Source organism: Carassius auratus, chromosome 21 (assembly GCF_003368295.1).
Source record: "Carassius auratus strain Wakin chromosome 21, ASM336829v1, whole genome shotgun sequence".
NCBI lineage: Eukaryota > Metazoa > Chordata > Actinopteri > Cypriniformes > Cyprinidae > Carassius > Carassius auratus.
Genome location: NC_039263.1, coordinates 5162487 through 5190139, shown reverse-complemented (window position 1 = coordinate 5190139; position 27653 = coordinate 5162487). Strand labels below are relative to the sequence as shown.

At 36.1% G+C, this 27653-nt stretch overlaps 1 protein-coding gene across 1 annotated transcript in view; it reads right to left on the bottom strand.

Annotated features, from left to right (window-relative positions):
- Positions 1 to 2303: 2303 nt before the first annotated feature.
- LOC113038310 (gamma-aminobutyric acid receptor subunit beta-4-like) overlaps positions 2304 to 27653 on the bottom strand; it is a 45147-nt gene continuing 19797 nt past the window's right edge. The window contains exons 3-10 of the mRNA XM_026195632.1: positions 25277 to 25344; positions 20135 to 20355; positions 14513 to 14595; positions 12284 to 12421; positions 11084 to 11236; positions 10016 to 10272; positions 9288 to 9377; positions 2304 to 8901 (exon numbers count right to left, since the gene is read on the bottom strand). Of these exons, the coding sequence (XP_026051417.1) occupies positions 8548 to 8901; positions 9288 to 9377; positions 10016 to 10272; positions 11084 to 11236; positions 12284 to 12421; positions 14513 to 14595; positions 20135 to 20355; positions 25277 to 25344 (1364 nt within the window). The 3' untranslated portion in view covers positions 2304 to 8547. The remainder of the gene's footprint in view (positions 8902 to 9287; positions 9378 to 10015; positions 10273 to 11083; positions 11237 to 12283; positions 12422 to 14512; positions 14596 to 20134; positions 20356 to 25276; positions 25345 to 27653) is intronic.

Genomic DNA, 27653 nt, shown 5'->3' with positions numbered 1-27653 from the left:
AAAATATGTATGAATTACTGTGAAATTGGTGTAAAAAGTCCACACATTCCATTTAATAAATGCGCTTTTAGATTGGTACGAGAGTTATACGATATTTCATGGAGACAGACACAACACGAAACTGTCATTATTTTTGCGCCCGCTAGAAAACAAAAATATAGGTCGTAATAAGGTGCTTGCACAAACGACCTATATGTTTTTTTTGTTGGAGGACAGGCTTTTATATGATATCTGTGTTTTGTTTTTTTTTTTTTGTTTTTTTTTTAGTATTATAGGATTTAAATGTTGTGCCTGATGAATGCAGTCAAAGCAATAATTTTGGTCCTACTTTATATTAGGTGGCCTTATCTACTATGTACTTACATTCAAATTAATCATTTGATACAATGCACTTATTGTGTACCTATTAGGGCTGGTAAGCGATTAACATTTTTAATCTAATTAATTACATGATGTGGTGATTAATTAATCTAATTTATCGCACATCAAATTTGGAGAAATTACTCCCAAAAGATAATTTAAAGTCATTGGGCCCTATTTTAACGATCTAAATGCAAAGTGTAAAGCGCATGGCGCAGGTGCACTCAGGGAGTGTTCAAATCCACTTCTGCTATTTTAACGATGGACAAACGGTTGGTTCTAAACAGGTTTTCCCTATTCTCTTAATGAGTGATGGGTGTTTTTTGGGTGTAACGTGCAATAAACCAATCAGAGTCTCATCTTCCATTCAGCCAGTTACACTCGTGCCGTGACGGATTTGCTATTTACACGGTGGAATTTGGCAAGCGCAAAGACAGAACGTGTCTCCGAGATGAAATGGAACTGCTCGTGTGTGAGCAATTAGATAGACTAATTCTGATAAATGCGATGACTATCCATTATGACATGTAGGCATATATATATATATATATATATATATATATATATATATATATATATATAGTGCATCAAATAATTTTTTTAACTGCATGTAATTAAATCTGCAATTAATTAGAGTTACATTTATAATTTTACCGTTGACCCATCCCTTACACCTTAACCCACCCTTGAACCTACCCATACCATCAAACCTTACCCGTATCCCACCTCAATATCAGTAAAAATAAAAGTAAAAGTGTTTTGAAATACAATATGAACACAGTTAGTACATTGTACATGTTTTTTCATATAAGTACATAACAGTTAAGGTCACCAAGTTATATTTTTGTAGTGATAATGAATTTTGCTCATTAATACTATTATAGTCGGAGAGACCAGAATCAAAAATGTTGTTCGATGAAATTGAATTGAAAACATGGAATTAGTAATGCTTTTAGATATATAACAAGACAAATTTGTTCCCTATTCAGTAAAAGCTTGAATAATCCACAAAATGCCACCAACATATCAGAGGAATCCCCCCAACTCCCTCAAAAAATAAATAAAAAAAAAGTTCAATTTAACAAATCTAACAGACTATGAACAAGAAATTAAGGGAGATTTTACTGGATTGCAGCTGGGTACTTCCTGTATTCAGACTTTTTAATTTGGTTTGTCTCCTAAAAAGTTTCTATGAAGTGATGCAACTGTTTCAGTTTCTCATCAAAGTAAGTTACGGCATATTTGAGTCCTAAAATGCATGTCTTTTCTTCCGATTCTATTGCAGAATCTTGCCAAATATGAGCATCTAGACTAATGTTGTTGTGGGGCAAAGATTACACTCTTCCAGCAGGATTCTGATGGTACTTTATTCAGGACCAAGGGTTGGGCTTGAGCTGTATCTTTAGTAATGTGTCATTATTATATAATACAATATAATGTGGTGATCTTCACTTCTTGTGTCTGTTTGCAATCTCTTTGCCCTATACGTATATGTGTATGTTTTCCCTCTCTGCAGCCCTTTAAAAACAGAAAAAAAAAAGTAAATGAAAGGGTGAAGACCTGCAGCACTTAAAACATATCTCTTTATGTCATTTTCTGAAAACATACATGATTTACCATCTGGGGACTAATTAGTTAAAACAATTAGTCAGATGTAAAAAAAAAAAAAAAAAAAAGCAAACATTAGTCCGCAAATGGCAAATGAAAAAGACTTCTGCATTGTCGTTCTTTACTGTATAAGCCTTTATTTGTAAAAAGTCAGTTGGTTACTTATAACCCCTTTTTTTTTGTACCACATACTGTAACATCTTGTATTAGTAAAAAACACATTTTGCTCAAACACCTAGAAAAGCTGACCGACACCATTACATTAATTGGCACTGACAAAAATAAAAGAAAGAAAGAGAAAAGAAAAAGTAAAGAAAAGAGAATACAACCTTATACTTTACAAATGTTGATTTCATGGAGACAAATCATACCCCCAAATGGATCATCAAAAATCATCACACCTCAAGAGTTCAACAGAATCAAACCAAGAGCTTAATGAGAACAAAACCAGTACAACACAAAAACAGAATGCATTTTACTTTCAGGGCAGGATGTAAAGTAGAAATATATTTCCTTTCTATGAGAAAACATCAACAATAAAGTTAACAATTCATTTAAAGAATACAACAAATACAGGCAACTAGAAATGAAATGAAAGAGTACTGAATAGCAATTTAATTCTTAAATTAGGTGTGAAATGGTTGCCCTAGATATTTGCCGAATTAATTTTTTGAGGATTTTCTCTTCAGGTTAATACTTCGCTTGTGTGTGCTGTGTTTATGTGTTATAATTCGCTTTATCAGAAAAGCTATCCTGGCGCAAAACAAAAAAACAATCCAGCCAGTCATGCATTCTCATGGCATGAAACTTTGACTTGCTGTTTTGCTCAACGAGATGTAAGCAGGTCTAGTCTACCTTGAACTAATGGCTTAATAAGTGTGTCTATCTACTCTCATCTGTATGTGATATACAAAAAAGCAAGAGAGGATGAAAATGTGCATATCTTCACATATTATTATTATTTTTTAAAGTGATGATTCCACGAATCATTTTCTCCATAACTTTCCTTTTCAGATTTAGTACTTTTCTTTTTTGTTTTCTATTTTTAATTTAGGATTTACAGTGTTTGGTTCGATCTCTGTGCACAGGAAGAAGCAAAAAGCTTGCTTTCTTTGTATGTGTGGGTGATATGAATGGCCAGTTTTAGAATAGAAAAGAAATTATGAAAATAAACCTTTCCGAAAAGAGACATGCAAAACAAAACCGGTATCTTTTTGTGAGTTTTCCTCCTTTTCTTTTTCTTTTTTTTCTTTTTCAGAGATAGGTTTCGTTTGCAGAAGTTATGCCGGTGCTGTAAAAGCTGTCCATGCCAGTAGCATTGAGGCTAGCTGTTATTACCAACTGCCCTGTTTTGTTCATGCATTAAGAAATATAAGTGAAAGATATCATATTTACAATACAATTCACATGTAATTACACATATACACAAGAGGCAAGAAAATTCACATTAAAATCAGTTCAACAGTTTTTGTACTTCCTTTTCTCCTGCTTCATGGGTGGATGTTGCAAAAGACAAAAAACAATGCACTCGAGTAAAAGCTATTTGATGATTTGTCGAGTTATGTTAATGGTATGAAAATGTGAAAGTGAGCATATGGGGTGATTTGTATGAAGTGCGTAGATACTTATGTCCTTCGTTGTCATCAGAACACATTAGCCTCATTGAGTTCTGCCAAACCCTCCCCCAAACCCGCTGGAAGTTGTGCAAAGCTGTTTAAAAAAAGGACAAAAAACATTAACAAACAATATATCCTTCTAAAATTAAAGCAAAGTGCAAGGCGAAAGGAAAATGTGTCCCCTATCCCCTAACCAGATAGCAAATTACACAGAAGAAATAATACTTTAATATTACGATGAGTCACATTCTCCAAAAAAGGCCAACAATCTCATCAGTGCTCAAGAGTATGCTACCTTGACACAATGCTATTCTAAATGCTATTCCCATCCCATTATTTCCTAAATAATATCCATCTCAATAGATGCAGTCTGCCATTTTTGCGACTTGCAACAGTGTATCTATGGCCGAGCCACTATTCTTCAGAGAGTGTGCAAGATTAGTTGTTACAAATATAGACACGGAGGACCCATTTCTTTTCAAACACAGTTTTTAAGGTGGCAAAGGATGGCCAAATGCTAGTAATGACACATGTATACTAAAGTAGTCAAAACTGAATGCTGTCTTGTGCATCACTAGCTAAAAGTGGTAATTAGCAGCAATTTCTATCACAATTTAAACCCCACACATCTGACACATTCTGCAATAGACTGATAACAGAGCCACCAACCTTCAAAATTGATTGATTTTATAAAAAAATCAAATACACAACAAAAGACACAAGTTCTTTGAATACAAAATAGCTAATCCTGCAGAATAAGTAACAATGTAGACTTTGTGATTTTGAAATTAAGATTACAAAGCTAATTTAACATTGAGTGCCATGAGTCAACTACCATCACTCTCTCAACTCAGTGCTGCTACATTTATCTGAGTATTTTGGCCAAATGTCCCTTGTAAACTGGCAAATTGGTCTTAACTACAATTGATCTATTCTAGCACTATGGTGAAACTAAACTTTCAAATAAAAAGCTAAAATGCTAGGATGGTTTGCTGCATGCACCAACTCTCTCAGATAGTGAAACATATGTGAGACTGTATGATTAACTTGATAGTTATTTCTAAAACAGCAACTTGTGCCATTGTAGACCTATCTATCAATGTCTTAGTACTGCAGTAGGTTGCAGACTCAAAAAATAATAATTCCTGGGTTGTTCTAACCCAACTTTGGGTCAAATAGGGACTAACCCAACTTTTGAAACAACACAGCATTTTTTAGAGTGATAGCAAACAGGCCAAGCAGGCTAAATGTAAAGAAATTAGTATTTGGGCTATGTGAAAACCCTCTATGTTGTGGGAATGATTTGTACTATTACTTGGCACATAATCAGTAATCCAAGTAATCAGCAGTGGAAACATAGCCAGAGTACCGGTGTGAGACATTTGGGGGAACTAATTTATCACTATATTTTCTAGGTTGTAAATCTTGTACCCCAGATGTTCAATGATCAAATTATTATGTTCTATAACCATGTTTAAGGCTTGAATTGAGCTGAAAGAGAATCCCTCTCTCATGAACTTTGTTGTATTTGCATTGTATTGCTCAGAAATATTTCATGACAAATGCTTAGTGATCTCGTTAAGGCAAATCTTGCAGGGACGAATGCCCACAAACCAGAATCTTACCAAAAATCTGTTCTAGGTGTAAGCTCACTGTGAATAAACAGAGTGCTGGTGCTACAAGACCATACTGATGATCAACACAATATCCATCTGAACATATTCAACATCCAACATGTCTCAGTGGCACAGTATGGCTGTATTAGCATTTCACCAATCCCCACGCTATCGGAAAATTCAACCCTTGCCTATCGTGATTGGCCAGGATGCATGGACCAATAATGTTTCAGATTACCCTGTGGAACGTTAAACTGAGCATTAGCGCGAAAGACTGCATAGTGCCATCAAGTCTACTAGAAGGTAAAGAAGCTACAGTATGTAGTAAATGGGTGCTAAATTATATATGTACTGTATATAGTTATGGAACCTCTTGTACAATCTACTACTAAGAATTTCTAATTATTCTCATGGATAATATACCGAACTACAGATTATGATATTGTATGCATGGTTTTTCTCTATTATTAGTCACTCTAAGGAAAGAATTAGAGCACTTATTAACACTGATAACGGAAATATCAGATACAAAAATATATCAGCATACTTTTAATTGTGCAGTCTTATCAGTTAATAGTGGCTGGCGATCAAACAATAATAAACTTAAATATATATGCTGCCACCTAGACGTCATGCCATTTCCAATTTGTCAAAGGCAAAGCAAACTCTGTTTTTCAGTCTCAAAAAAAATAAAAAATAAAAAATAAAAAACCTGCTCCTGTTCCCTTGAATACATTAAGAGAAAAGTTGGCTAATGGTGCAGTTGGCATTTTCAACTTATCACTACACTTGTCTACAACACTGCACTAGTAGAGGTGGGCCTATATTGTAGCTTAAAAGGTCTGATCTACATGATAAATGCACATATTAACGCTATAGATTAAATGTGTATACCTAACTACTCTGCTTTTGAGCCTTCATTGGCAAAGCATTGCAGCATCTTGAATGCCTACTGAGAGTTGGAACTGGCCAAGGCACCCCATAACACTCATAATAGTTAGGGTTTCTCAAGAAAAGCACTCTAGCCTTTATCCTCTTTTAGTGCAGATTTGCTCTTAACTTAATTGCTACACTGTGCATGCAACTGTGCATGTCTTGCTTTGCACTTGAGAGTACTGGCTCCCTTGCACAGGTGTTATGGTCGTGCTCACAATATCAAATATAATAAGAGGAAATCCTTCGAACTTGCTTCTACGGTCATCTGCTGACAAATAACAAGTACCTGTAGGTACAGCCTCCTATACCTTTGGATTTCCCTGATTCCTTTGTTTCTCAATGGAATGAGTGATCTGTTGGTGATTTGGTGGCTGGTCCACACTTTCCCAAGTGTTGAGAGGTCTGGTGTGGAGGGTCGAGAGCCAAGGGACTCTGCTGAGCTCTGAGGTCTGAGGCCTGCTCAGAAGATCCTCCTCAGGGAACTCAAGCAAATCCAGTGCTCTCGTGTTCTCAAACCACCACCGGGAGCTTTCTCTTCACTTTTAAATGTCCCCTTGCTCAGATATTCAGCAATTCAGTTCTCATCCACATCTTCAAGAGCTGATAAAACATTGCTGTGAAAAGCATTTGTTGGGAAGCTTCTCCTCAACTGAGCTACTCTGAGCAATGAGACATCTAGATACTTTCAGAAATGAGCTATGAATGAACGTGGATGGCAGATGAACTGATAAATGAAATTGAGCGGTCACCTGGTGATCTGGTAACCTCAATGTCAATGAAGCTGAGGTAAATCATAATGAGGCGAAGCCCAAAATAAATGTTGGTGGGTGAGTCAGAGGTTCATGGTAAAAAGAGAAATGGATTATAGGCCTTTTTGGTTGTCACTTCAGTTCATGGCTTTTATCGTACATGTCATTTTGCCCCGAAAAGACTCAGAAGCATTTTTTTGTATCTCCTGATTTTGCTGATGTCATTCATCTTTGAGATTCAATCCCAAGATGCAAAACGTCAGAGCTGTGGGTGGGTCTGCAGTGCTTAAAGTGAAAGGTCAAAGATCAAGGGTCATTCGGCCCTCTTTCACTGATTGATGAACTGAGGACACATCCTTCAGGTTTCAAACAGGCACATTTTAGAGAAACTAAAAACATCAGCGTATATCATTCTCAGGATGGATCACAACAATGACTGAATATGTACAATATCAGGTCACACTATGGTTCGAGTGGTTGACTTAAACATAAAACAGATAAAAACATGGTCACATCCCCTGCTGAATACACACTAATCTTTTCTCTCCTTGTTTTGTAAATTTTCACATAATTGGACTAACTTCAAATCCAAGTTCTAAAGAAACATTACAGCTCACTAAGGGTTTCCCTCCATTCCAAACAACACAAAGCTCTACAAGATGTTCATGAATACTGTATCAATAGAACAGATGGAATGCACTAGGAACAAGAGTAAAGAAAGAACAACAATACTACCTGACCATGTCAATAAGGCTACTGAATGAATGAATGCACTCTTTTTAGTTTTTTTCTTAGTTTTCTTAAATTCCCAATGAATGAAGCATACCAGTGGGTTAATAGCTACTAATGAACTACCTCTAGAACATGTTTAGGTGATGCCCTCCAAAAAATAGAATTAAACCCTTAGCCCAAAACTGAAAGAAAGGAGAATCTGCAAAAAAAGTGAAGAGAGAAAATGAAACATACTGACTCTGGGCAGGATGCATTGGTTAAAACTCAAGATGGTCGTCCAGTGTAAACCCTTGACCAGAGCTGAGAGGTCCGATATAGAGCACGCTTTATACTTGCAAAATCAAAGAATGACACATAATTCCAAAAGAGGCTGCTGTACAGTGTAGAAACGGACATTTCCGTCAGTCTCTTCCATGGGGATGGGGAAAGCAGTGGATGGGGTCTGGGGGCCGCTCGGATGATGCCCCGAAATGCACAAGCCACTTCTGATTTCATGAGCTGCAGTTGGGACAGGTTGATTACAGTATCGATAAAAAGCCAATGAGACGTTCTTTTTCTCTTGCGATCTTTTCTTTTGGCAAAAATATCATGCAGTCTTTAGTTCCATACCCTCGAACAGGGGACTAATGTATGTTACTCGTTGTTTGTTTCAGAAGGAAAAGAATTCAAATACTTGAAAGGTTTCTTTTGTATTATTCTTAAACATTCAAGTTATTCTATATAATACGTTTCTCTTTTTTAGTGTTTTATTTTTACAGCAGAAAAGTCCTTTAGTTTTACACACGCATGTGTATATAGAAATAGAATATATAGAAATATGCATATACATATGTATCAACTTCATATATGTGTACACATATTTTCCAATTGTATCAAAGCCAATTCAATGTGCTCTCAAAATATGGCCCATGTTTCCTAGGGGAACACGTATCAATTCACGTAATACAACCAATAGATAAGGTTGAAGAATCCAAAAGTGATAGGAAAAATGACCCGGGACCACTTGTCAATGGTGCTAACATCCGCCAAGTTGGGGATTTTGAGCTTCAGCTTGGACGAGCGCCTTCTTAGTCGGCAGTTGGCACGACTGCGCATGGCACTGCGGTCCAATGAGTGGTGGCTGAACCCGTCCCGCGAAGCCATGGGCTTGCGGAACTGCACTCCGGAGCTGTCAAAGGACATGACGGAGTTCCTCGAGTCACTGACGCTGCTGCCAACATCGGACGGCATCACCTCATTGTTCATCTCCAAAGTGGTGAGAAGAATGTTTCCATAAGCGTCCACCTTAAAACAACAAAAGAGAGAAGGCTAGTCATGAGCGGCCATAGGAAAACGACGGTCCTAAACTGTCTCAAACAGCGTTCAACCTTTCATCCGGATGCAACGATGATTTGATGTCGCAGTTATAACAAACTTTACTTGGGAAGATAAAACTTTACAAGAATCGTACAGGTGTGCATTTCCCAAAACCATAGTTGCTAACCTGTTAGTTGGGCAATGGGAAATTGCATTGCAAACAACAAAGTTACTAACTTAGTTAGCAACTATGGTTTTGGGAAACGCACCCTAGAATGAGATGGCCACCACACACACTCACAGTAGTTAATGACAATATTTCATCAACTTCCGAGTCTACAGTTTCAACTGATATGATTTCTAAATGCATGTACCCCAACTTTTCTTTGTTCCTCGAGATACAGATTTCTTCGTTGTGTATATGACCTGAGGGTGTTGCTTTGAAACGGCGCTGAAATGGAGTCCTTGCAATGTGAAAGAAAAAATGAAGAGAACATTAAAACGACCATATAAACTGACAATCAAGCAACACTTTTCAAAGAAAACTAAAGTTCATACATGTGAGGGTGAATAAGAAAGAGCTTGCATAAAAGACACAGGCACAAATGCTTTAATTCAGTCAAGCTCTCATTTGTCTGGTTTAGTCACTGAGCTTAGTTGTTGTAAGTATGAAAATGGCTGACATTTTTTGAGAAGGGTAAAATGAATCGATCTATCTCTACGGTACTCGAATTAAAAGAGAAGCCTGTGGCAATAAAGCTGACTAAATGTAAAGCTGACAATGTAATTTGTAATTTTCTGAGTGAGAGGAACCTCTTTTAATAATGAAATGCAGCTTCAATCAAATGAAATACGTCACTGATTAAGTAAAGTGATGGTTAAAGGGCTACTGAATGTTCGTGTTTAGCGGTGATGTGATTCATTCAGGCGATAGTTATTTTGATGAGTGAAGTTGTTCTGCTTACAAACTAAGTGCATATGGATTCGTTTAGACATGCATGAATATTGTCAACGCTTATTAAATTCATTTAAATTAGCTTTTAATAAACACAGAAATGAACTCTGCAAACGTTATAAATATTTTACAAGAGACTTTGCGTACCTGTTCCCTCAGACGCTTCTCTTCATAGCGGGGACGCTCATTGTTGGCTTTGTTTAGCCTTTCGTTGATTTTTTTCTGCTGCTGGGGTCCCCTTCCAAAGAACACATAGTTTACAAAGGCATATTCGAGCAGGGCCAGGAAAACAAAGACGAAGCAGCCCATGAGGTAGACATCGATGGCTTTCACATAGGGGATCTTTGGGAGGGTCTCCCGCAGGTGGGTGTTGATGGTTGTCATAGTGAGCACCGTAGTTACACCTGCAAGAAAGCCATATGAATGAACCATGTCTTGTTCACACGACTTGTGTTGGGGCATTCATGGACCACTTAACAGGGATGTCATGTCCCTACTTCATGCCCAAGGTGCAATAAAATTAAATAAGACTGAACTGAACGAACTAACTTTGGGTAACCACTATGTACTTACATCAAAACATTGCAAACACTTTTTCTGCTATTGAGGTGCGATACAGGTAAGGTTAGGGACAGGTTTGGTGGTATGGGTAGGTTTCATGCTTGGTTAAGGTGTAAGGGATGTGTCAACAGTTTATTTTTGAATTTTTTAAAACAATTTCAGTGCTAAAAAAAGCAAAATTCTGGAAATATACCAAAACATACATCGTTTCACAAACAGCCCTGTACTTGTGTTAAAAAAAAAATGTTATATATATATATATATATATATATATATATAATTGTCACTGAGATGAATACAGTAGGAATGCTAAGGACAGTTTTCTCAAGCTATTTTAGACATACCTGATCTACATAAACATTGAATTAGTCTTATTTTAATTTTGTACCTACATCATCCACATAATTATACTTAATGCAATCTTCCAGTGGCAGATGGAGTCAAAGTTGAAACCACTTGAACTTTTGAGCATCACGTGAGCTTAAAGCTTCGCTCAAGTTTATTGCATTGGGAAGCACTCGTGTAGGTCATGTGAAAAGGCTTCAAGTACTTAAATTGACAAAACGTAAAGAATGTAAGAATATCTGAACACTCAAAATGATTGATATTGGTTTATACAAATCACTTCCTGTTGAACAAAATGTTAAAGGTTACCCAGGGCCACACGAGCAGCAGAAGCATCGTAGTTAATCCAGAAGGAGACCCAGGACAAGATTGTGATCAGGATGGAGGGCATGTAAGTTTGCAGGATAAAGTAGCCTATGTTTCTCTTGATGCGGAAACTCAACGACAGCCGAGGGTATGAACCTGGGGAGACACAAACACACAGCAGAAGCCAAAAAAAGAGAGATGTCAACATGTAAGTGGAAGCACAAAAGAGCAAGCACAGGAAAAACAGATATACAATTTGCAATTGTCAAAGTCTGCACTTTGACAACAGATAGTCATTTTCCCATTTGTTCAGATGGAGTATTTAATTTCCCCAAAGCACTGGATTCCTTCCCAGGGACTAGTTCCATTCCAATTAAACATGGCAGAAAGTCGCAAACATGGCAGATTTTTCTGAAACCCCCTTCTCAGCAGGCAGCATCTATGTCCCTCTGAGAACTGTCACAAAAGCTTGCAGTGCCTTTTATTTATTTATTTATTTATTTTCAATTTAGCTCTTTAATACAGGGAATTCGAGAGGAAATAAAAACAACAAAAACGATTATGTAACTGAAGAGCATGTCCCGTTTATGTGTAAAATCTGGTGTGCGGTTTAAAACAACCGTAAACAGCATGTCTCAAGAAGCCTTTCCAAGATTGTCCTCCAAATGCCTGCTTCAAAACGATGCCGCTAAATTTTAGGTGTTGTATGAATAATTGACTCATTCGATGTACTGATTATTCAAATTGCTATGGCTATTTATTAACGTTAAAGGATTGTTACCGTTAATTCCCTGTGGTTCCAGTCTCCCTGCACTTGGGCTGAAGGGAAAACATTTTGGATAAGGACGCAATAGAACAAATTCCATTGGAAGCTTAGCAGCAATGTTATCCAAGAGAAAGGGAATAACTTGATCAGGCTGTAATTTAAATATCATTTGAAAATGAACAGTACCTGACGCCTAGACTTGCATAAAAATGATGAATCAACTGCAGCAATTTTTATTTTTTTAAATTATTATTAATCACTCTTGTTGGACACTTGCCCATAAATTCCCCCTTAAAATAAATAATAGTATATACAAATGAGTAAGAACACTTTAAACGAGCAATGCCAAGGGCAATGGTTAAGTTCACACAAACACACACACACACACACACACACAATGAAAACACCAACCGTTGAACGCAATGTAAGTTGCATACCTGTAGTAAACCTCACTTCTCTGGACACAAGACGTAGCTCCACAATGGAGAACTGAGGCAATTCCAGTTTGTCCACACCTGTCACGGCGTTGTCCCCTCCTTGCCAGAAGAATACAATATCATCTGTGGTATACCCATCTGCAGAGATTGTAGACAGAACAATAAATGTTTAATAATGTATGTGTCTTATACAACCATGGCACTAGACAATGACAGTTTTACATCTAGCAAACAGATCTCAGTGATGATTTCTAAAATGAAAAATGAACTACATGGCACAAACTACCGGAAGGCGCAGAACAAATTAGTTTATTTCCTTCATCAATGGTGACAAAAATGTGATTTGTGTTTTAGTGAGGTGTAAATTGGCCTGCATTATGTGTCGTTATCAGCACTGTTAATTGCACAAATAAATGGTTGTGCTGTGTGCCATCTAGTTGTTCGCTCTGTTCAGTTTCATCACACATTTTCGAGTGTTTAATGTGCTTTCTGTATGACAAGCTGCGTCACAATGAGAAGGAGAAAATGGCAAGAGGTCTGCAAATGAAGTGTTTTGAAATAAAAACAAAATACTGTAAAATAAATATTAATTATATTTCTCTGTATCTGCTTTTACAACCATTAATATATACTATAATGTTGCAGCTTGGTGTGACTCAGTTTGTAAAACAGCTTTACCCAAATTATGTAATTCAGACTGAAATTTATATGTGCAAAATTTAGGCATTGAATGAACCAGTTCGCATTAGAATGGCTTTATGAATGGTATACACAATGAGTCAGACACATTTAATGGTTTTGTGAATAATTTACACAAAATTAGGTCATTTACGTGAGAAATGTGTTTTGAAAAATCTATGTAACAAAAGAGACGCAAGAAAAAAATAATGATGGGTTTACGCAACTAATGCAACAATTTACATACGTTTTTACAAAAATTTTTACATTAATGAACCCTTTCTGCATTGACTGGGATTTATCAGTGGTTTACAAAGAAAAGTTTTCTGGTGCTTCATGCATTTATTAGAATAGCAAACATTAGTGTTTCAAAAGTAAGGAAATGTCGATGCTACCAAATCTGAAAAATCTCATGCCTCAGCAGGCCGTAACATCTGACCCATTGATCTGCAGTGAGCATAAAACAAAGTGCATGGTGTAATCATTCGAAACACAAATCTAGCTATTTGACTGCGCTTCTCTGATGGACCCGTGATAGACAGGGCACGCCATTCTGGTACGACTGACTGATCGATAGAGCAGGGCACCTCATTGATCAACCTGCAAACACATTCAATCTTACCTACGTCTGTCAATTGTGGCATGAGCCCTCAGTGTCAAACCCCTACAAGAACATTTATCACTCCTGACACCCATAGACAGAGTGGGCAGGACTGCAGATATGTGTGATAGCTCTAAATGGGCTTAATGATTACGTTTGCTTACATTAGGTACAGTATCTGTGGAGTGGGACAGAGATGAGAAGAAAAAGTGAAATTGATGAGCTGGATGAGTTCAAACTGCTGTTGTGCACGGTCACGGTTTCTTCAAGGGGATGTGGTTAGATCCTAAGTCAGACTTGGCGTTTGTGCAGTGTAGGTTGTGAAGATGACCGATGGAGATTAGATTAGACGTCAGTGATGGGGATTCTGCTTCATTTCCTCATATTTGTTCTTTTGAATGATCATTGCATGGCATCTGATTTCCTAGTTTGGTATATTATGCCCTCAAAACCATTCTCAACAGCTACTGAAGCTCACTGGACATGATGACGACAAAGTCTTTCACAGCCAGACAGCTCCAGTTTGTAGTAACTTGCATAATTTATTTTTTTTGTTTCATTCATTGTCTATTTGCTTGAGATGTAATTTTTTTATCTTTTTTTTTAAATATATATATAATCATTATCTGAATAATATGTAACCATCTAATCCATAAACAGTAACTGTAATCTGATTATGAACATTTTAAAATGAAATATACTCAAATTACATTTACTTAGTTTTTGGAATTTGATTACGTAATCCAGATCGCATGTAATCAGTTACTACATAACACTGGGTACGAGGTGCTATTATCTTCTGAAAGAGTCTGGACCAAAACACAGCGAAGAAGAAGCAGAAACAAGCACTCGCATATGTTGCCTTATGTTCTCTACGGATTTAGTGTGCTAGTATTACATCTCAAACACATCCAGTGTGTGTATGTGCATTCACATTTCCTTTCACTTACAACTCTCAATCTCCAGGGTACAGTTCTGTTCATCGAGGGGGTACCGTCTCAGGTCCATCATGCAGGCTGCTGTGGTGGTTATTCTGGAGAAAAGGACAGAGAGATAGAGAGAGAGAGAGAGAGAGAGAGAGAGAGAGAGAGAACGAGAGACACTGTTACCTTGGTAACCTTTAGGAAATCATAGCTTAGCCTTGATTCATCATGTGTATATCTGAGTCATGAGTAATGCTTGAAATCTGTTCTCCTATTCTGAGAAAAAAAATAGGAAAATGAAATTATTGGTAAGCAAATGGTGCTTGAAGAATCTGTGCATCATTAATAAATAAATAAATAAATTAATTAATTCATTCATTCATTCTTTTTTTAATTTAATATTGAAAGTTAAAAAATACAAATTAAAAGGGCTCCTTTGTCAAATGTCAATTCCGCTTAAATGTTCACTTTTTGTTTAGGGGTAGATAAAATGGATAAACAGCTTGAATATTCAATTTCTACACGCGGACGGGAATTAAACGCCCCTTTTTGCTGATTGGTCAGCTAAAGATCAAACAGCGCAGTCATCAGTTTTTCCGCAGTTTCACCAAAGAGTAAAGAAGACCTTAGGTTTCATGTGGCAGAATAAAAGTCCTCCGCTGCTGCAGTTGTACAGATTCTGAAAGCATTTATTGCAACTACATGTCATCTTTTTTCATCAAACAAACAGACTAATGAATAGCTAACATAATAGCTAACATAATGACATGATACAAGAATAATATACAGTATGCATGATGTTATTCATCTTATTCTAAAATGTAAACTGTATATTCCTCTTGGTTCATAAGAAATTAGTAATTACTATAATTGTAGTAAATATAAGATTTGTGAAAATACAAAAAAAGAGTAGTAATAGCTACAGTTACTGTGTTTATCACAGAGGCTAATTATTAACCTTAGTTTACATGGCATTTATAGGGAAATAGTCCATTTAGCAGATAGATGCCACATGTGAATGTAAAATGTTTATGATAAGTAATGTGTTAATTTCTCCTTTATGCAACATACTGTATACATTTAGAAAAATAGTTTAATAATAATGTACATTTTCAAAGTAAAACATCCAGTGACTGGCGCTAAAATGCATTCATTCTTGTGTGCAAAAGATGAACTTGAATCTGGTAATGCTTTATCATGTTGGTTGTTCTGCATATTGCCACAGTTTGTAAATGAGATGTCCAGTGAGCGGTGCTAAAATGTTAAAGTTCTCTTGAGTGTATGAATAATGTATCACCTACACTGAACTCAGTTGAGCTCCACTCAGTGAGGTCATACGGAGCATTATGAGACAGATTCATCAGAAGATCACTTCTTTTCAATTAATTGGCATAGCTTGGCATAGCATAGCTTTCAATTCACAAATTTTCATGTGCATATTTAAAGTTGACACATTGTATTCAATCATGACACATAATAAGGACACTGACATCTAACCTGGCATGACATAAGAGTATGGTCAGCAAATTATGAAAATGTACTATTAGGTGTATTATTCTTTATTTTTGCATAACTTCACCTGTTAGCTATAATGTTGCAACCGGAAATGTTTTATTATATTATATTATATTATATTATATTATATTATATTATATTATATTATATTATATTATATTATATTATATTATATTATATTATATTATATTATATTATGTTATATTATCCTGCTTAATCTGTCTACACAAAAAACACTGAGAACTGAGTACACTAAATTCAGAGCACATCGTCATCAAAATGCAAGAACTGGCCAGATTTTAACAGCTATGCAGAACATTTTGACAGCGCTTCAAAACATGGAGCTCATTTTTCAACACTTTGCACAGAGACTTCTGCGTGCCTTGAGACAAAACGCAAGTTAGTTAGCAGTCGCTGCTCAGAAATGCATCTCTCAGCACCTCTCAGCATTTGAAGTAATCGCTCACACAAAAATGGAACATCTGTCATTATTTAGTCATATCCTTCCAAAATGTGTGTTATTTCTTCGGTTGATCACAAAAAGATCACACATTTTTGTGTTTTGCAGCTCCTTCTCACATAACAACCGAGTGTCAGGGTTCATACAGTAATGAGTGAATGCATGAATGAATGAATGAATGATTGAAAGAACGTATGAACAACTAGAACAACAACCATAATAATACATTATTTTGGAGTTACAAGAAAATACAAATGTTCTACTTCAAAATTTCATGCATTCAGTGTGATGCTAGCCACTTCTTTGTAATCATCTGTTTGAGAATTGTTCCTGCATTTTTTTTCTTTTGTGCAGATGAGATGTATATTGTATATATACATCTCTTACTTATGTGTAATATTCTTAATTTCTCTTAGCGTTAAATATCATGTTGGGGCAAATTTATAAATGCATTTATATTCATTCCTCGTATGCAGTATATCCATATCAGGTTTAATCATTGCCATGAGAGTATGATTCTCCTCTGACCTCATTCCTCTAGTCTGACTTCATGCTGGCTTTGGGAATGATTGGATCCACATACTCAGTGCTGACTCACACTTCTCTCCGGGGAACTTCTAGCTGGTCAGATCTGATGCTGACAGACATGTGTATTTTAGTGAACAGCTCTGATGTATGGAGTATTGTGAAGGACAATAACGATCATTCGAGACGGTAGTCCATAAAGTGACACTATTTGTGAGATCTTCAAAGGATATTAAGGAAAATATAAAAAGGATAATTATAATTTACACAGGGAACGCTGTGTAAAGAAACAAGTGCATTCCATGACAAAGACTTCATGAGTATTTTGCATATATATTTTAAATAATTTGATTATGTACATATGCAAGAGCCAGATGCTCTTCTTATTGGCTATGATTTGTGATAGATGTTTTCAAATTCACTATAATCTTGTCACATTGCATGAAGAAGTCTTTTCCCACAGCTCAATGTGGCGACACATATGTGAAACTTTCCTTGTGTTAAGCCTACAAAATAAATATAATAAGAGCAAAATCATGAATCCTCTACGCATTTTTGTGACAGCTGTCATTTTGCTGAAAGATGGAGACTGACTCATCTCCTCTGTGATGTTGAGAGTAACAAATGACCTACTCTGTCTGTCACTTCTATGCAAGACAAATGGATAAATAATCACATTGTTATAAGGAAGCGAAAATACTGCACTGTATATTTTAGAATAGATTAGGTTTTCTAAATTTAATTGACAAAAAAAGTTCATTTTGACCCCTGCCATTATGTAATCAAAATACACAAAGGTAACTGTATTCTGCTGTGAACATTTCAGTTAAATAGAATGTTCTTGCTTTCACTGCATACAATGTGTGCCGTTTAACATAGTATTATTATTATTATTATTATTATTATACATTTAGCATATGATCTTGAGGTAATCCAGAAGTATTCATAGTGCATTACTTTAAATTCTATAATATTTGCATTACATTACCGTAAAGCAAGTTATTAGTAATTGATACAGCAAAACATTTATAAAAATAAAACTCTAATTTCTTGTAGTGTTATACAGTATATAACCACGACAGACGGCATACACATGCTGTAGGTAACAGAGCATGGGTGTAACATAGTAATATGGATTACACTTCCGTCCGTGCATTTCACTGTGAGCGTCCTATAATTAACACGCAGGGTTGCATTTGTTTTTAGCTTCAAAACCTTTCAGATCGCAACCTCTGTATGTGGCTAAGGAGCAAACAACATCTATAAAAGCACTTTATTTATATATAACAGCTGCTTGCTTGTGTTTTTCATCTGTTTTCACGCCACTTATATTTCATGCTTTCTTGGAAATGTGTAGTAAACAGTCAGTTATCTTAGATGCTCAGTGGAAACAATCTATAAAAAATGCTTTTTCCTCCAAATCCCCATAAAGCACAAACCACCTCGTATTTACACGTCTGTGCATCTGTGTGTCATATGGAGGATGCTTTGCATACGTACTGTAGCTGTGCTAAAGCTGACTAAGGCACATTCATTTGAAATCTCTTTTTAGACACAGCAGGGCGTGATATGATAATTAAACATTAACAACAGTCCTGACTCATGAATAATTTACAGCCAGCAAAGACCCATCTTAAGACGTTATTAAGAGTGGACGTATCGGTGCTGCAAACATCCAAGCTCTAGTTCCCCTTACATTTAAATTCTCGACAGTGGTGCAGGTTTGAGAGACCCTCAGGGGAAAAAAAGCAACTGACCTATGGCCTCGCCGCGATTCCTCGATTCCACCTGTGCCAGAGTCTCTTGGAAGAGGAAACAGTTTGTCATCTTTCATTATTGATAGTTTGATTGAGTGGGGCACCCAGAGCGGTTCTGGGTTAATGCATAGCAGAGTGAGGAGGAGAGTGGTTTGTTTTTATTCTTCTGCCTCTGTTTTGCCATTTGAGACAACAGTTCTTAGATGTTCCATCTTATGTGGAACCATTTAGAGTTGGGTTCTAATGGTTGACTGTTAGTTCTATATAATAAGTTGGTATAAGAATTTGACAAACTTTTACATGCCTAAACTGAATATAAGCAGCATGATATGATGAATCAAAAGCAAAGAGAGCCCATTATAATCAGTATTGCTGTCTACACTGGATGTGGCCTATATTTTTACCCTATATAATGACTAAGTGTTGAATTAGCAGGGTTCTGATACAACCTATGCTCATTGGAAATATGTTCTTGTGGCGATGCTTCTGCAATACTGATATTACGTACATAACTGCACATTTCACAGCAATTTCAAAGTTAATGTTCAGTGAGTGGTACTAAAACGTGCATTTAGTTTGTGACTGTGGCCACATTTTTATTGTGTTTTGATTCAGGCAAGTATTGCAGCATTTTTTATTAGGTTGCTTCAGGTACATATAAATATCTGGCGAGTGTTGCTAAATGGTGTTGTGTTGGAAAATAACAAAGCCCCTACAAAAACCCTAACCCTTAACTACACAATTGTGTTAACGAAAGCAAAAGTAATATAAAAACACATTCACTGAGGCAACCATGCTATTTTAACTTCCTTATACACGGGTTTGAGCTGTTTTGTCGAACTGTAGTTTCACTGGATAAGATTCATATTTTTTTGGAGAATAAGAACCACCTCGATGTAGACGTTTGTCTAAAAGGAGATGAACAGTTCAAAATAGAAAGTTCGAAGCAGAGTTGAACTCAAAAAAGGCAAATCATCTTCATGTGATCACACTTTTCACCCAATATCATTAGCACCTTCATTTTCAACATGCTTTGTCAGTGCTGTGAACTATTAACAGATATCTTTCACACACCCCAAATAGAAGCTTTCCCACAGATAACCTGCCCTGTAACTGTGCTAGCAAGTGTGACATGAAGTTTTACCAATAATAAAAGTTAAACAATAAACTTTGATACTGATATGAACAATTCATTCAAGAATGATGTTGCATAAAATGGTTGCAGGCTAGATACAAACAGTAAGCTTGGACTGAGTGAGTAAAGCTATTCATAATTTTTCTTTTTTTTTATCAGTTTATTACACTACAAGACTAGTAATGTGCAATAACAAAGTTAATAGGGGCAGTTTGGATTTCATGCAGACTTTAAGACAGCGATGCACTGGCATTTACCTCAGTCCGTAAAGAACAGTGCCATCTGGATGGAGCCGAATCATTCGGTTCTTCACCGTCACACCATGCAGGAAAGACTTCTTGTCATTCAGGAAGTAGGTATCTGGGAGCCACAACTGATCAGCCACACGGTTGTCCAAGGTGAGGTTCAAAGCCATCTCAGCATAGGCCAACCGTTTGTCCCTCCAGCTTTGTTGGAAATACATGGTGATGGTATAGTCCTGCAAAGAGCATTGAAATGTGATGCAAGTCTTTATTTTGTACTTTATGGCACATAACTTCAGGTGGCAAAAGTAACACTAGGGGCCCTATTTTAACAATCTAAATGCAAAGTGTAAAGCGCACGGCGCAGGTGCACTCAGGGAGTGTCCAAATCCACTTCTGCTATTTTAACGACGGATAAACGGTTGGCCCGCCTGGGCGCATGGTCTAAACGGGTTGTCCCTATTCTCTTAATGAGTAATGGGTGTTTTTTGGCCGTAATGTGCAATAAACCAATCAGACTCTCATCTTCCATTCCCTTTAAGAGCCAGTTACACTCGTGCCGTGAAGGATTTGCTATTTACACACTGGAATTTGGCAAGCGCAAAGACAGAACACGTCTCTGAGATGAAACGGAGCTGCTCGTGTGCGAGCAAATAGATAGACTAATTCTGATACATGTGATGACTATCCATTATGACATGTAGGCATTTATGTATAATTTAATTAGTCTACAAAACAATCTTATGCACTGCAATCCTTAAATTTTTAATATTAGGCATGTTTGTGTGCAGCTGTGAATCCCTGTGTTTAAAAAGCAGCGTGTACGATCTATAAATAACAAAGAAAAAACATTGCGCCAGACTTTAGACCAGGTTTGAGTTGGTCTATGGCGCAGTCTATTTTCTGCTCCTTAAAATAGCATTGCACCAGCAATGCACCTGAACACACCTCTTTTTTAGACCAACACGCCCATTCGCGCAAAAATTTTCGCAAATGCATTTGCTAATTAAACGACGTGGCGCTGGACAGGAAAGTGCGAATGCAGCCGGACTGAAACTAGCAAACACACTTGCCATGCGTTGCATTGTGCCGGGTGTATTATAGGGCCCTTGATATGCAACTGATTTGACTGCAACTGCAATGCAATCTAGTAAATATATTTTATAGAATAATGCACCTTTTAATCCATTATCATCCCACTTTATCGAGTGTTATGTTTCAAATGAAAAACATTCTGTCTGGTTTGAAAGAAAGCGCTGGAGGACAAACTCATTATAGAGAATACATAAGCAGCCAAATATAATGTTTTGATGGGATTAGGTCCGTCTGAGCAGTGACTTTTGGATGTAGGGCAAAATGGATTGGCTAAGGACACTCTTAAGATCCACTGAGATGCTTCAACGATAACTGTGAACTGCATTTTAATGATAATACATTCTGTATAGACACTAGGCTAATGTAATAAGCTTACATTTAATTGTGCTGCGTGATTTAAGGAAATGGTCAGCAAAGATGTACAGTAAAGTGCTTGATTCACTCAGTGAGGGTCTTGTTTACAAACTGTAGATTTCAGCCAATTTCATATTTTCTGTGTAATTGATGAGTGAAAAATAAATAAACATCATAACCAAATACAACCTTTAAATCTTAGTTTACTATAATTGCTTGTCAGTACATTTGACAGCACATCCAAATTTCAAAGACAATACAGGTAATTAAGAAATTACAGATGCATTTAAAGTTAGCATGAAATGCTAACTTCACCCAATCTATTTTCTAAATGCACTTTTTTTTCTTTGTCTATGATCCATTACACTCAGATGTATGGCACACAATGGAAGAAAATATCTGTCACTTTACTTTCACAGTTTTCTTTTCTTTTTTTCTGTTTTTCTTTGCTTCTCTTATGTAGCACAGCATCTTTCTCTACATTTTTTTAATGTCCAGGGAAAGGAAAGTCAAACAAAACATCCGCCTGAAGAAACTTGTTGTACAGTATCTTCAAAAGACCACAGTACAAAGAAATTCCAGCAGTACCTTGATGATGGATAAATCAAAGAGACATACTTGTTCTTGAAGAGAAGGGGGGAAAGTGAAGGAAAACAACTTCAGACATACGAGTGAATACTTCGAAAAAATTTAAATAAAATCTTCCGAATGGAACTGGATGGAAACTCTACAGCAGCTGGAACTTTTAACAGCTTTGTTAAACCTTACGAAATAGTTCCTGAAACTAGTATATATATATATATATATATATATATATATATATATATATATATATATATATATATATATATATATATATTATTATTATTTTAATAATAAATTTTTTTTTATGTTAATAGTCAACCTCAGAAGGCCAAATTAAATATGCAGAATACTACATTAATTTCTAATAAGCTTTGCAATTTTTTAAAACTTTTTTGTTTTTTTTACAAATATTTTGGTTTAAAATAAACAACAACTTTCTACCGTTTTCTAGAGATAAACATTAATTAACAATCAAAATTAATCAGAATTTTGAAAAATGTAAATTTAGCCCAAACTAGGACTCAGTATGTGGTAATTTTATAATTCATGACAAATAATCACAAAATGTTTATAATCGTAATTGAACCATTAATAAACCACACCGTTATGTCTGTACATTCTTAAAGCCTTTATGAAGTTAGTGTGCTGTCCCTTCAATGTCCCGGAGCGATTTCAAGTTTAATCTAGAACAATCTCACTGTCATCAGATTTTAATTGAATTTCACTTGGAGTTTGATAATGCTGTGACCAGAGCTAATTAACACACCTGCAGTTTAATGCAAGCATCACATGAAGGAGACGGCTTGCGGCATAAACACTGTCTAAACCTGATGACTGGTTTACAACAATTCACTCTACAGCAGTGATACTCACAGTAATTAGTCAGATTAAGAGCATCAACTATTTTCTAGTTTGGGGTTTTAAACTATAGGAAACACTACGTTCAGTTCATGAGTCAGAGTTACTGCACTTGTAAAATGTGTGCACATGAATGCTATTACCAGTGGAGATTTTCATTGAGCTGCAAACTTCCAAATTAAGGTATATACAATTGGACTATGGATGTACATTTCTTTGCAGTTAACCTTTAGTGTCAATGCTCTGGCCAGTCACTAGTGAATAGTTTGGGCCAATCAGCAATGTCACAACATCGTAAAAAAAAACAAAAAAAAAAAAACACTTCCTGTCTGAAGTGAAATACATACAGTATATATTGCCTAAAATGTCTGTTTAATTCTGCCCGAAATCACTCTAACGCACATCACAGTGTAATTACAACTTCTAGGAACTTCCCGGGAACACTTAAACGCACATATATTTAACCAGCAGCCAATTTTCTACTCCATTTTGATTGCCTCATCAACCTTTTTCTCTGAGGCAAAACTGGACAGCGAGAAATGTCAGAGCTGTAAAAATGAACTTGCCCCATATATAATCTTCAAAGTACCTCTTTCAAAGAAGCGTTTAGTTATGATTTTTTTCTGTGAAGGGAAAAAAATAAAAAGGGAAATTTGTTTCCTTAAAATGAGGAGCTAATGCATTCTGAGCACAGTGTCTTCTGTTCACACATCTGTTCGGCTGGGTTTATTTTAGTCAGGTGAAGACTGCTGCCTGCGATGCCTGATGATGAGGACACGGCATGCTTTAGGGGCTCTGGGAACTGAAGTCCCCACAAGTGCCATAAGTTCAGCCATCTAATTGACACAGAGGGTCGCACCCAAGCCCACTTGACAGGTTGACATGACCTCCGATTTCCCTCCTAATCATTTCTAAATCACAGAAGCAAAATGCTCTGTATGATGTGCAATTTACATCTTTCCATGGTTCCAGTCACAATTTATATACTGTATATAAAGAATTTCCTTTTTGCTGCTGTCTCCACTCTTTTCTCAAAGTTTCATAATAAAAATAATAAATAATAATGTGTGGTGTCTTGTTTTTTTAATTTAATTTAATTTAATTTAATTTAATTTAATTTGAAGTGTTTTTATGCTTACCCTTTAACCCCCCCCCCCCCCCCCCCAACTAATAAAATCAGGTTTTAATGAATCGAAAACCATGATTATTGATTAGACCAATAAAAAAATAAAATAATTAAAGGTGCATTAAATCGTATCATCCTTCAGACCGAAATACAGTTTAAAAAAGAGATCTGCAGGGAAAAAGTCAATAGTTAGGACCAAGCAATCAAACTAATATGGAAGCAGCTTTATTTTTCTGCCGTTCTTTGAAAATTTCCCAATAAGAAATCTAATCTAGGATCACATTTCCTGCTGTCAACCCATTATTATCCGACAGTAACCTGAGGAAAACCGATCCAGGTGCAGAACTTCCTCTCTGGGGTACTTTATGGATTCAGGCCACAGTCATTGAAGCCGAGGTGCTAATAAAACCAAAGTCCCTGACTCTGCATGAAGAAATGATGAATGCAGTAAGTCTGCATGGGGTCTCCATGGTAAGTATGTAGAGAGAGTTGTCAGCACAAATTTAGACGACTGCTCTTTAAGTAAACTGCTTTTTAAGGGCTCCAGGGTGGTGTTTAACTTGAGGTGATGGTCCCGAGCCAAAAGGTCTACTGATGCTACATAATTGGTCATGACCGCAGTTATACATAAGCATACTGATCATTTTCATACGTAACCCCTTGAAGACTCAATAGGACAGATTATTAACATATTGTATGTTTCTAAAGAAACACAGCTACTGTATGTTATTCAGTAAATGGCTAATTTATACTCAAAGAAAGTCTGTACAAAAACGTCCCAGTATACTGTATTAATTGTTTTAATTTTTAATTGCACATTGCATTGTATAGTTTAAAAGTTGAAGGAAATGTCTGAATATTTCCTGCAATTTTTTGTAAGGACATAGTTGGACATAGTTGTTTTTCTTATAGTGTAGAACAATAATTGAACACATTAAATCAAATAATATGTTGACTTGCAAATACACTTTTTTTATAAGTGCATCAGCCACAATGATTAATAATGATATATTTTGTGATATGTCAACATATAGGCCAACATTTTACAGAGCTATTCATGAGGTTCATCTTACAACAGTCTAACAACAATCAGCAACAACAGTAATCACAATGAATAAAGCCAAATTAATGTTACTAACCATGTTGACTTCTGAAATGGAGTCAATACTGGCAATATTTATACTCATTCCCACGATGACTGGAGGACCTGAAGAAAAGAAAAACAAAGAGAGAGACAAGATTAGGCAATGACAACATCGGTGCATTGTGGCAACATCATAAGAAGTGTATCTACAATGAGTAACAAAACGAGACCTTTTCACAGACACAAGAAAGCCAAATACACATCAACTTGTGGATATCTACTGTATTTCATCTGATACTAAGTGCTTCCAAAAGACACTTAAGTGGTAAACTTCCCAGTGATTATTTCCTTCTGTTCTCATTGTATCGACCCTGAACATGTTTCCAAACATTCCTCATTCTGAGCTCTTACTCTATAAGTTTTATAAAGCTCACTAATCAGAATATTGCTTGCCAAAAAAGAAGAAAAAAGCGTTCCAGTTCTGTGTGCTATATGCATCAGACGGTCAGTGAACAGCTGTGGGTGTGCGGTCTGAGACTGAGACTATTATGAGACAAACAATCTTGTAAACATTGGCGGAGTTTGCCTTTTTTGTGGGTGCAAGTGAGAACGCCTGTGTTCCAAAAGGCTCCACAAAAATAGAAGAAAGCATAGACCACAAAGCTACAATAAAAAAAATGCATGACAATGGGCCAGATTTAGTCATGACATTCATTATTTATCCAAAGCATTTATCTCAAATAGTAGGCATTTTTCCATTACCCTTCAAATTACGCAAATTGAGCTTGCCAATTGAAAATACACCTATTTTAAACGTTCATTTTTACAAAAACTCCCAAATATTGTTAAAAAAAAAAAGTTTTTATGCTTGCATGAGGTGGTTTTTCAGGCAATGCGGAAAAGGTATAATTTGCTAAATTGCAATGGAAATGTTTTTTCTATCTGTGCTGCTTCTGTAAAGATACAGGCATACGCCTCCTTTGAATAAATATAGCCAATATCTGTCAAAATCCCTCCAAAACCCGTTGCCATGATTTATCGCGAGTGGCAAAAGATTTTGTTTTATTCGCATAACATTGGATAATGGAAATGATGTCATTTCACAATACTTTTACAAGTAATACATACATTACAAATCTGTAATGGAAACATGTGCTAAAATGCCTTCCTTTGATAGGTTCATATATAAATTGGGAATTGTTTTTTAAACGTAAGAACAGCAATCCGAGGTTTTAAGTATTAAACCTTTGCACATAAATACATCTACTTCAAAAACTCTGCTTGACTATTTTACTAAATATGGCATTTGCCTTAATGGAGAGGGATTAGTCAAAGCTTGGGAAACATTTACAACCAGTACAATGTGAATGTTAAATGGGCCTTATTCTTTATTGCTGAATCATTTTGCCATCGTCAGTCAACAAAACCACTGGTTGATACAGCAAAAATAAATAAATACATTATATATATACATATATTTTTTTAAATTTCTTTCTTTTTTTTTTTTTGTAGTATTTAAAGGGGGGAAAAATCATGCCAGAGACAGATAAATTGATTCAATTTTTAAGACTACAAAGTAAAAAAATTAAATAAAATAAAATTAATGAATGACTCAATCAATCAATCAATAATATATTTGGACTAACATTCACCAATGAATTAGAAGAAAAAGGTTAAGAACCTCCCAATGATCTCCTTGACATATTCACATATGATAGATTCATAAGGAAATCAGTTGTTTGTTCCCCTATTCAATATTATAAAAAAATATGCAAATATAAACTTTTTTTGTACATTTTACTTATCCTTAAAGTGTTTCATATTTATTTTTTTACAGTATATTTTCTGAGATGTCCTTTGTTTGTCATCCATCTTCTGTGCTGTCTTAAAAATATCTCTAAGATGTCATCCGGACGCACTGTAGAAAGAAAGAAAAAAAAAAAGCATGGTTCTTTCGACCGCAGTTTTGAAATATTTACTAACTGAGCACTTGACTGAGAGTGCAGTCTTCCATCTCTCTGTGTATCCTCTCCATCTTCTTTGTGCAGTGGTACTTTTCACCCCCCATCTTTTGACTGCTGACATGTTTGCACGACGTCCCGCCTCACTCTTAAATGCCCGCAGTTCCTTTACTCTCTCACCACAACTCATAAAATCAGAAAAGGGAGAGAAAGAGAGAGAAACAGCGCTTGCGGAGCAAAGGAAAAAATGGAGCTATTTTCCTGTGCGCTTTGTGAAGGCAACCAGCAAGAATTTTCCCAGGAGATGTCAAAGTACATTCATTGGCTAGTTATAAACAGTGAAGCCTGAAATCTTCCGCACGCTCCTGCCGCTACATATTTTGGACCCGGGCTTCCATGAAACAAAGGAAGATTGGAGAATGCTGCCCTGTAACAGATAAAGACTATTTTGGCCTACTCTCCTACTAGTCC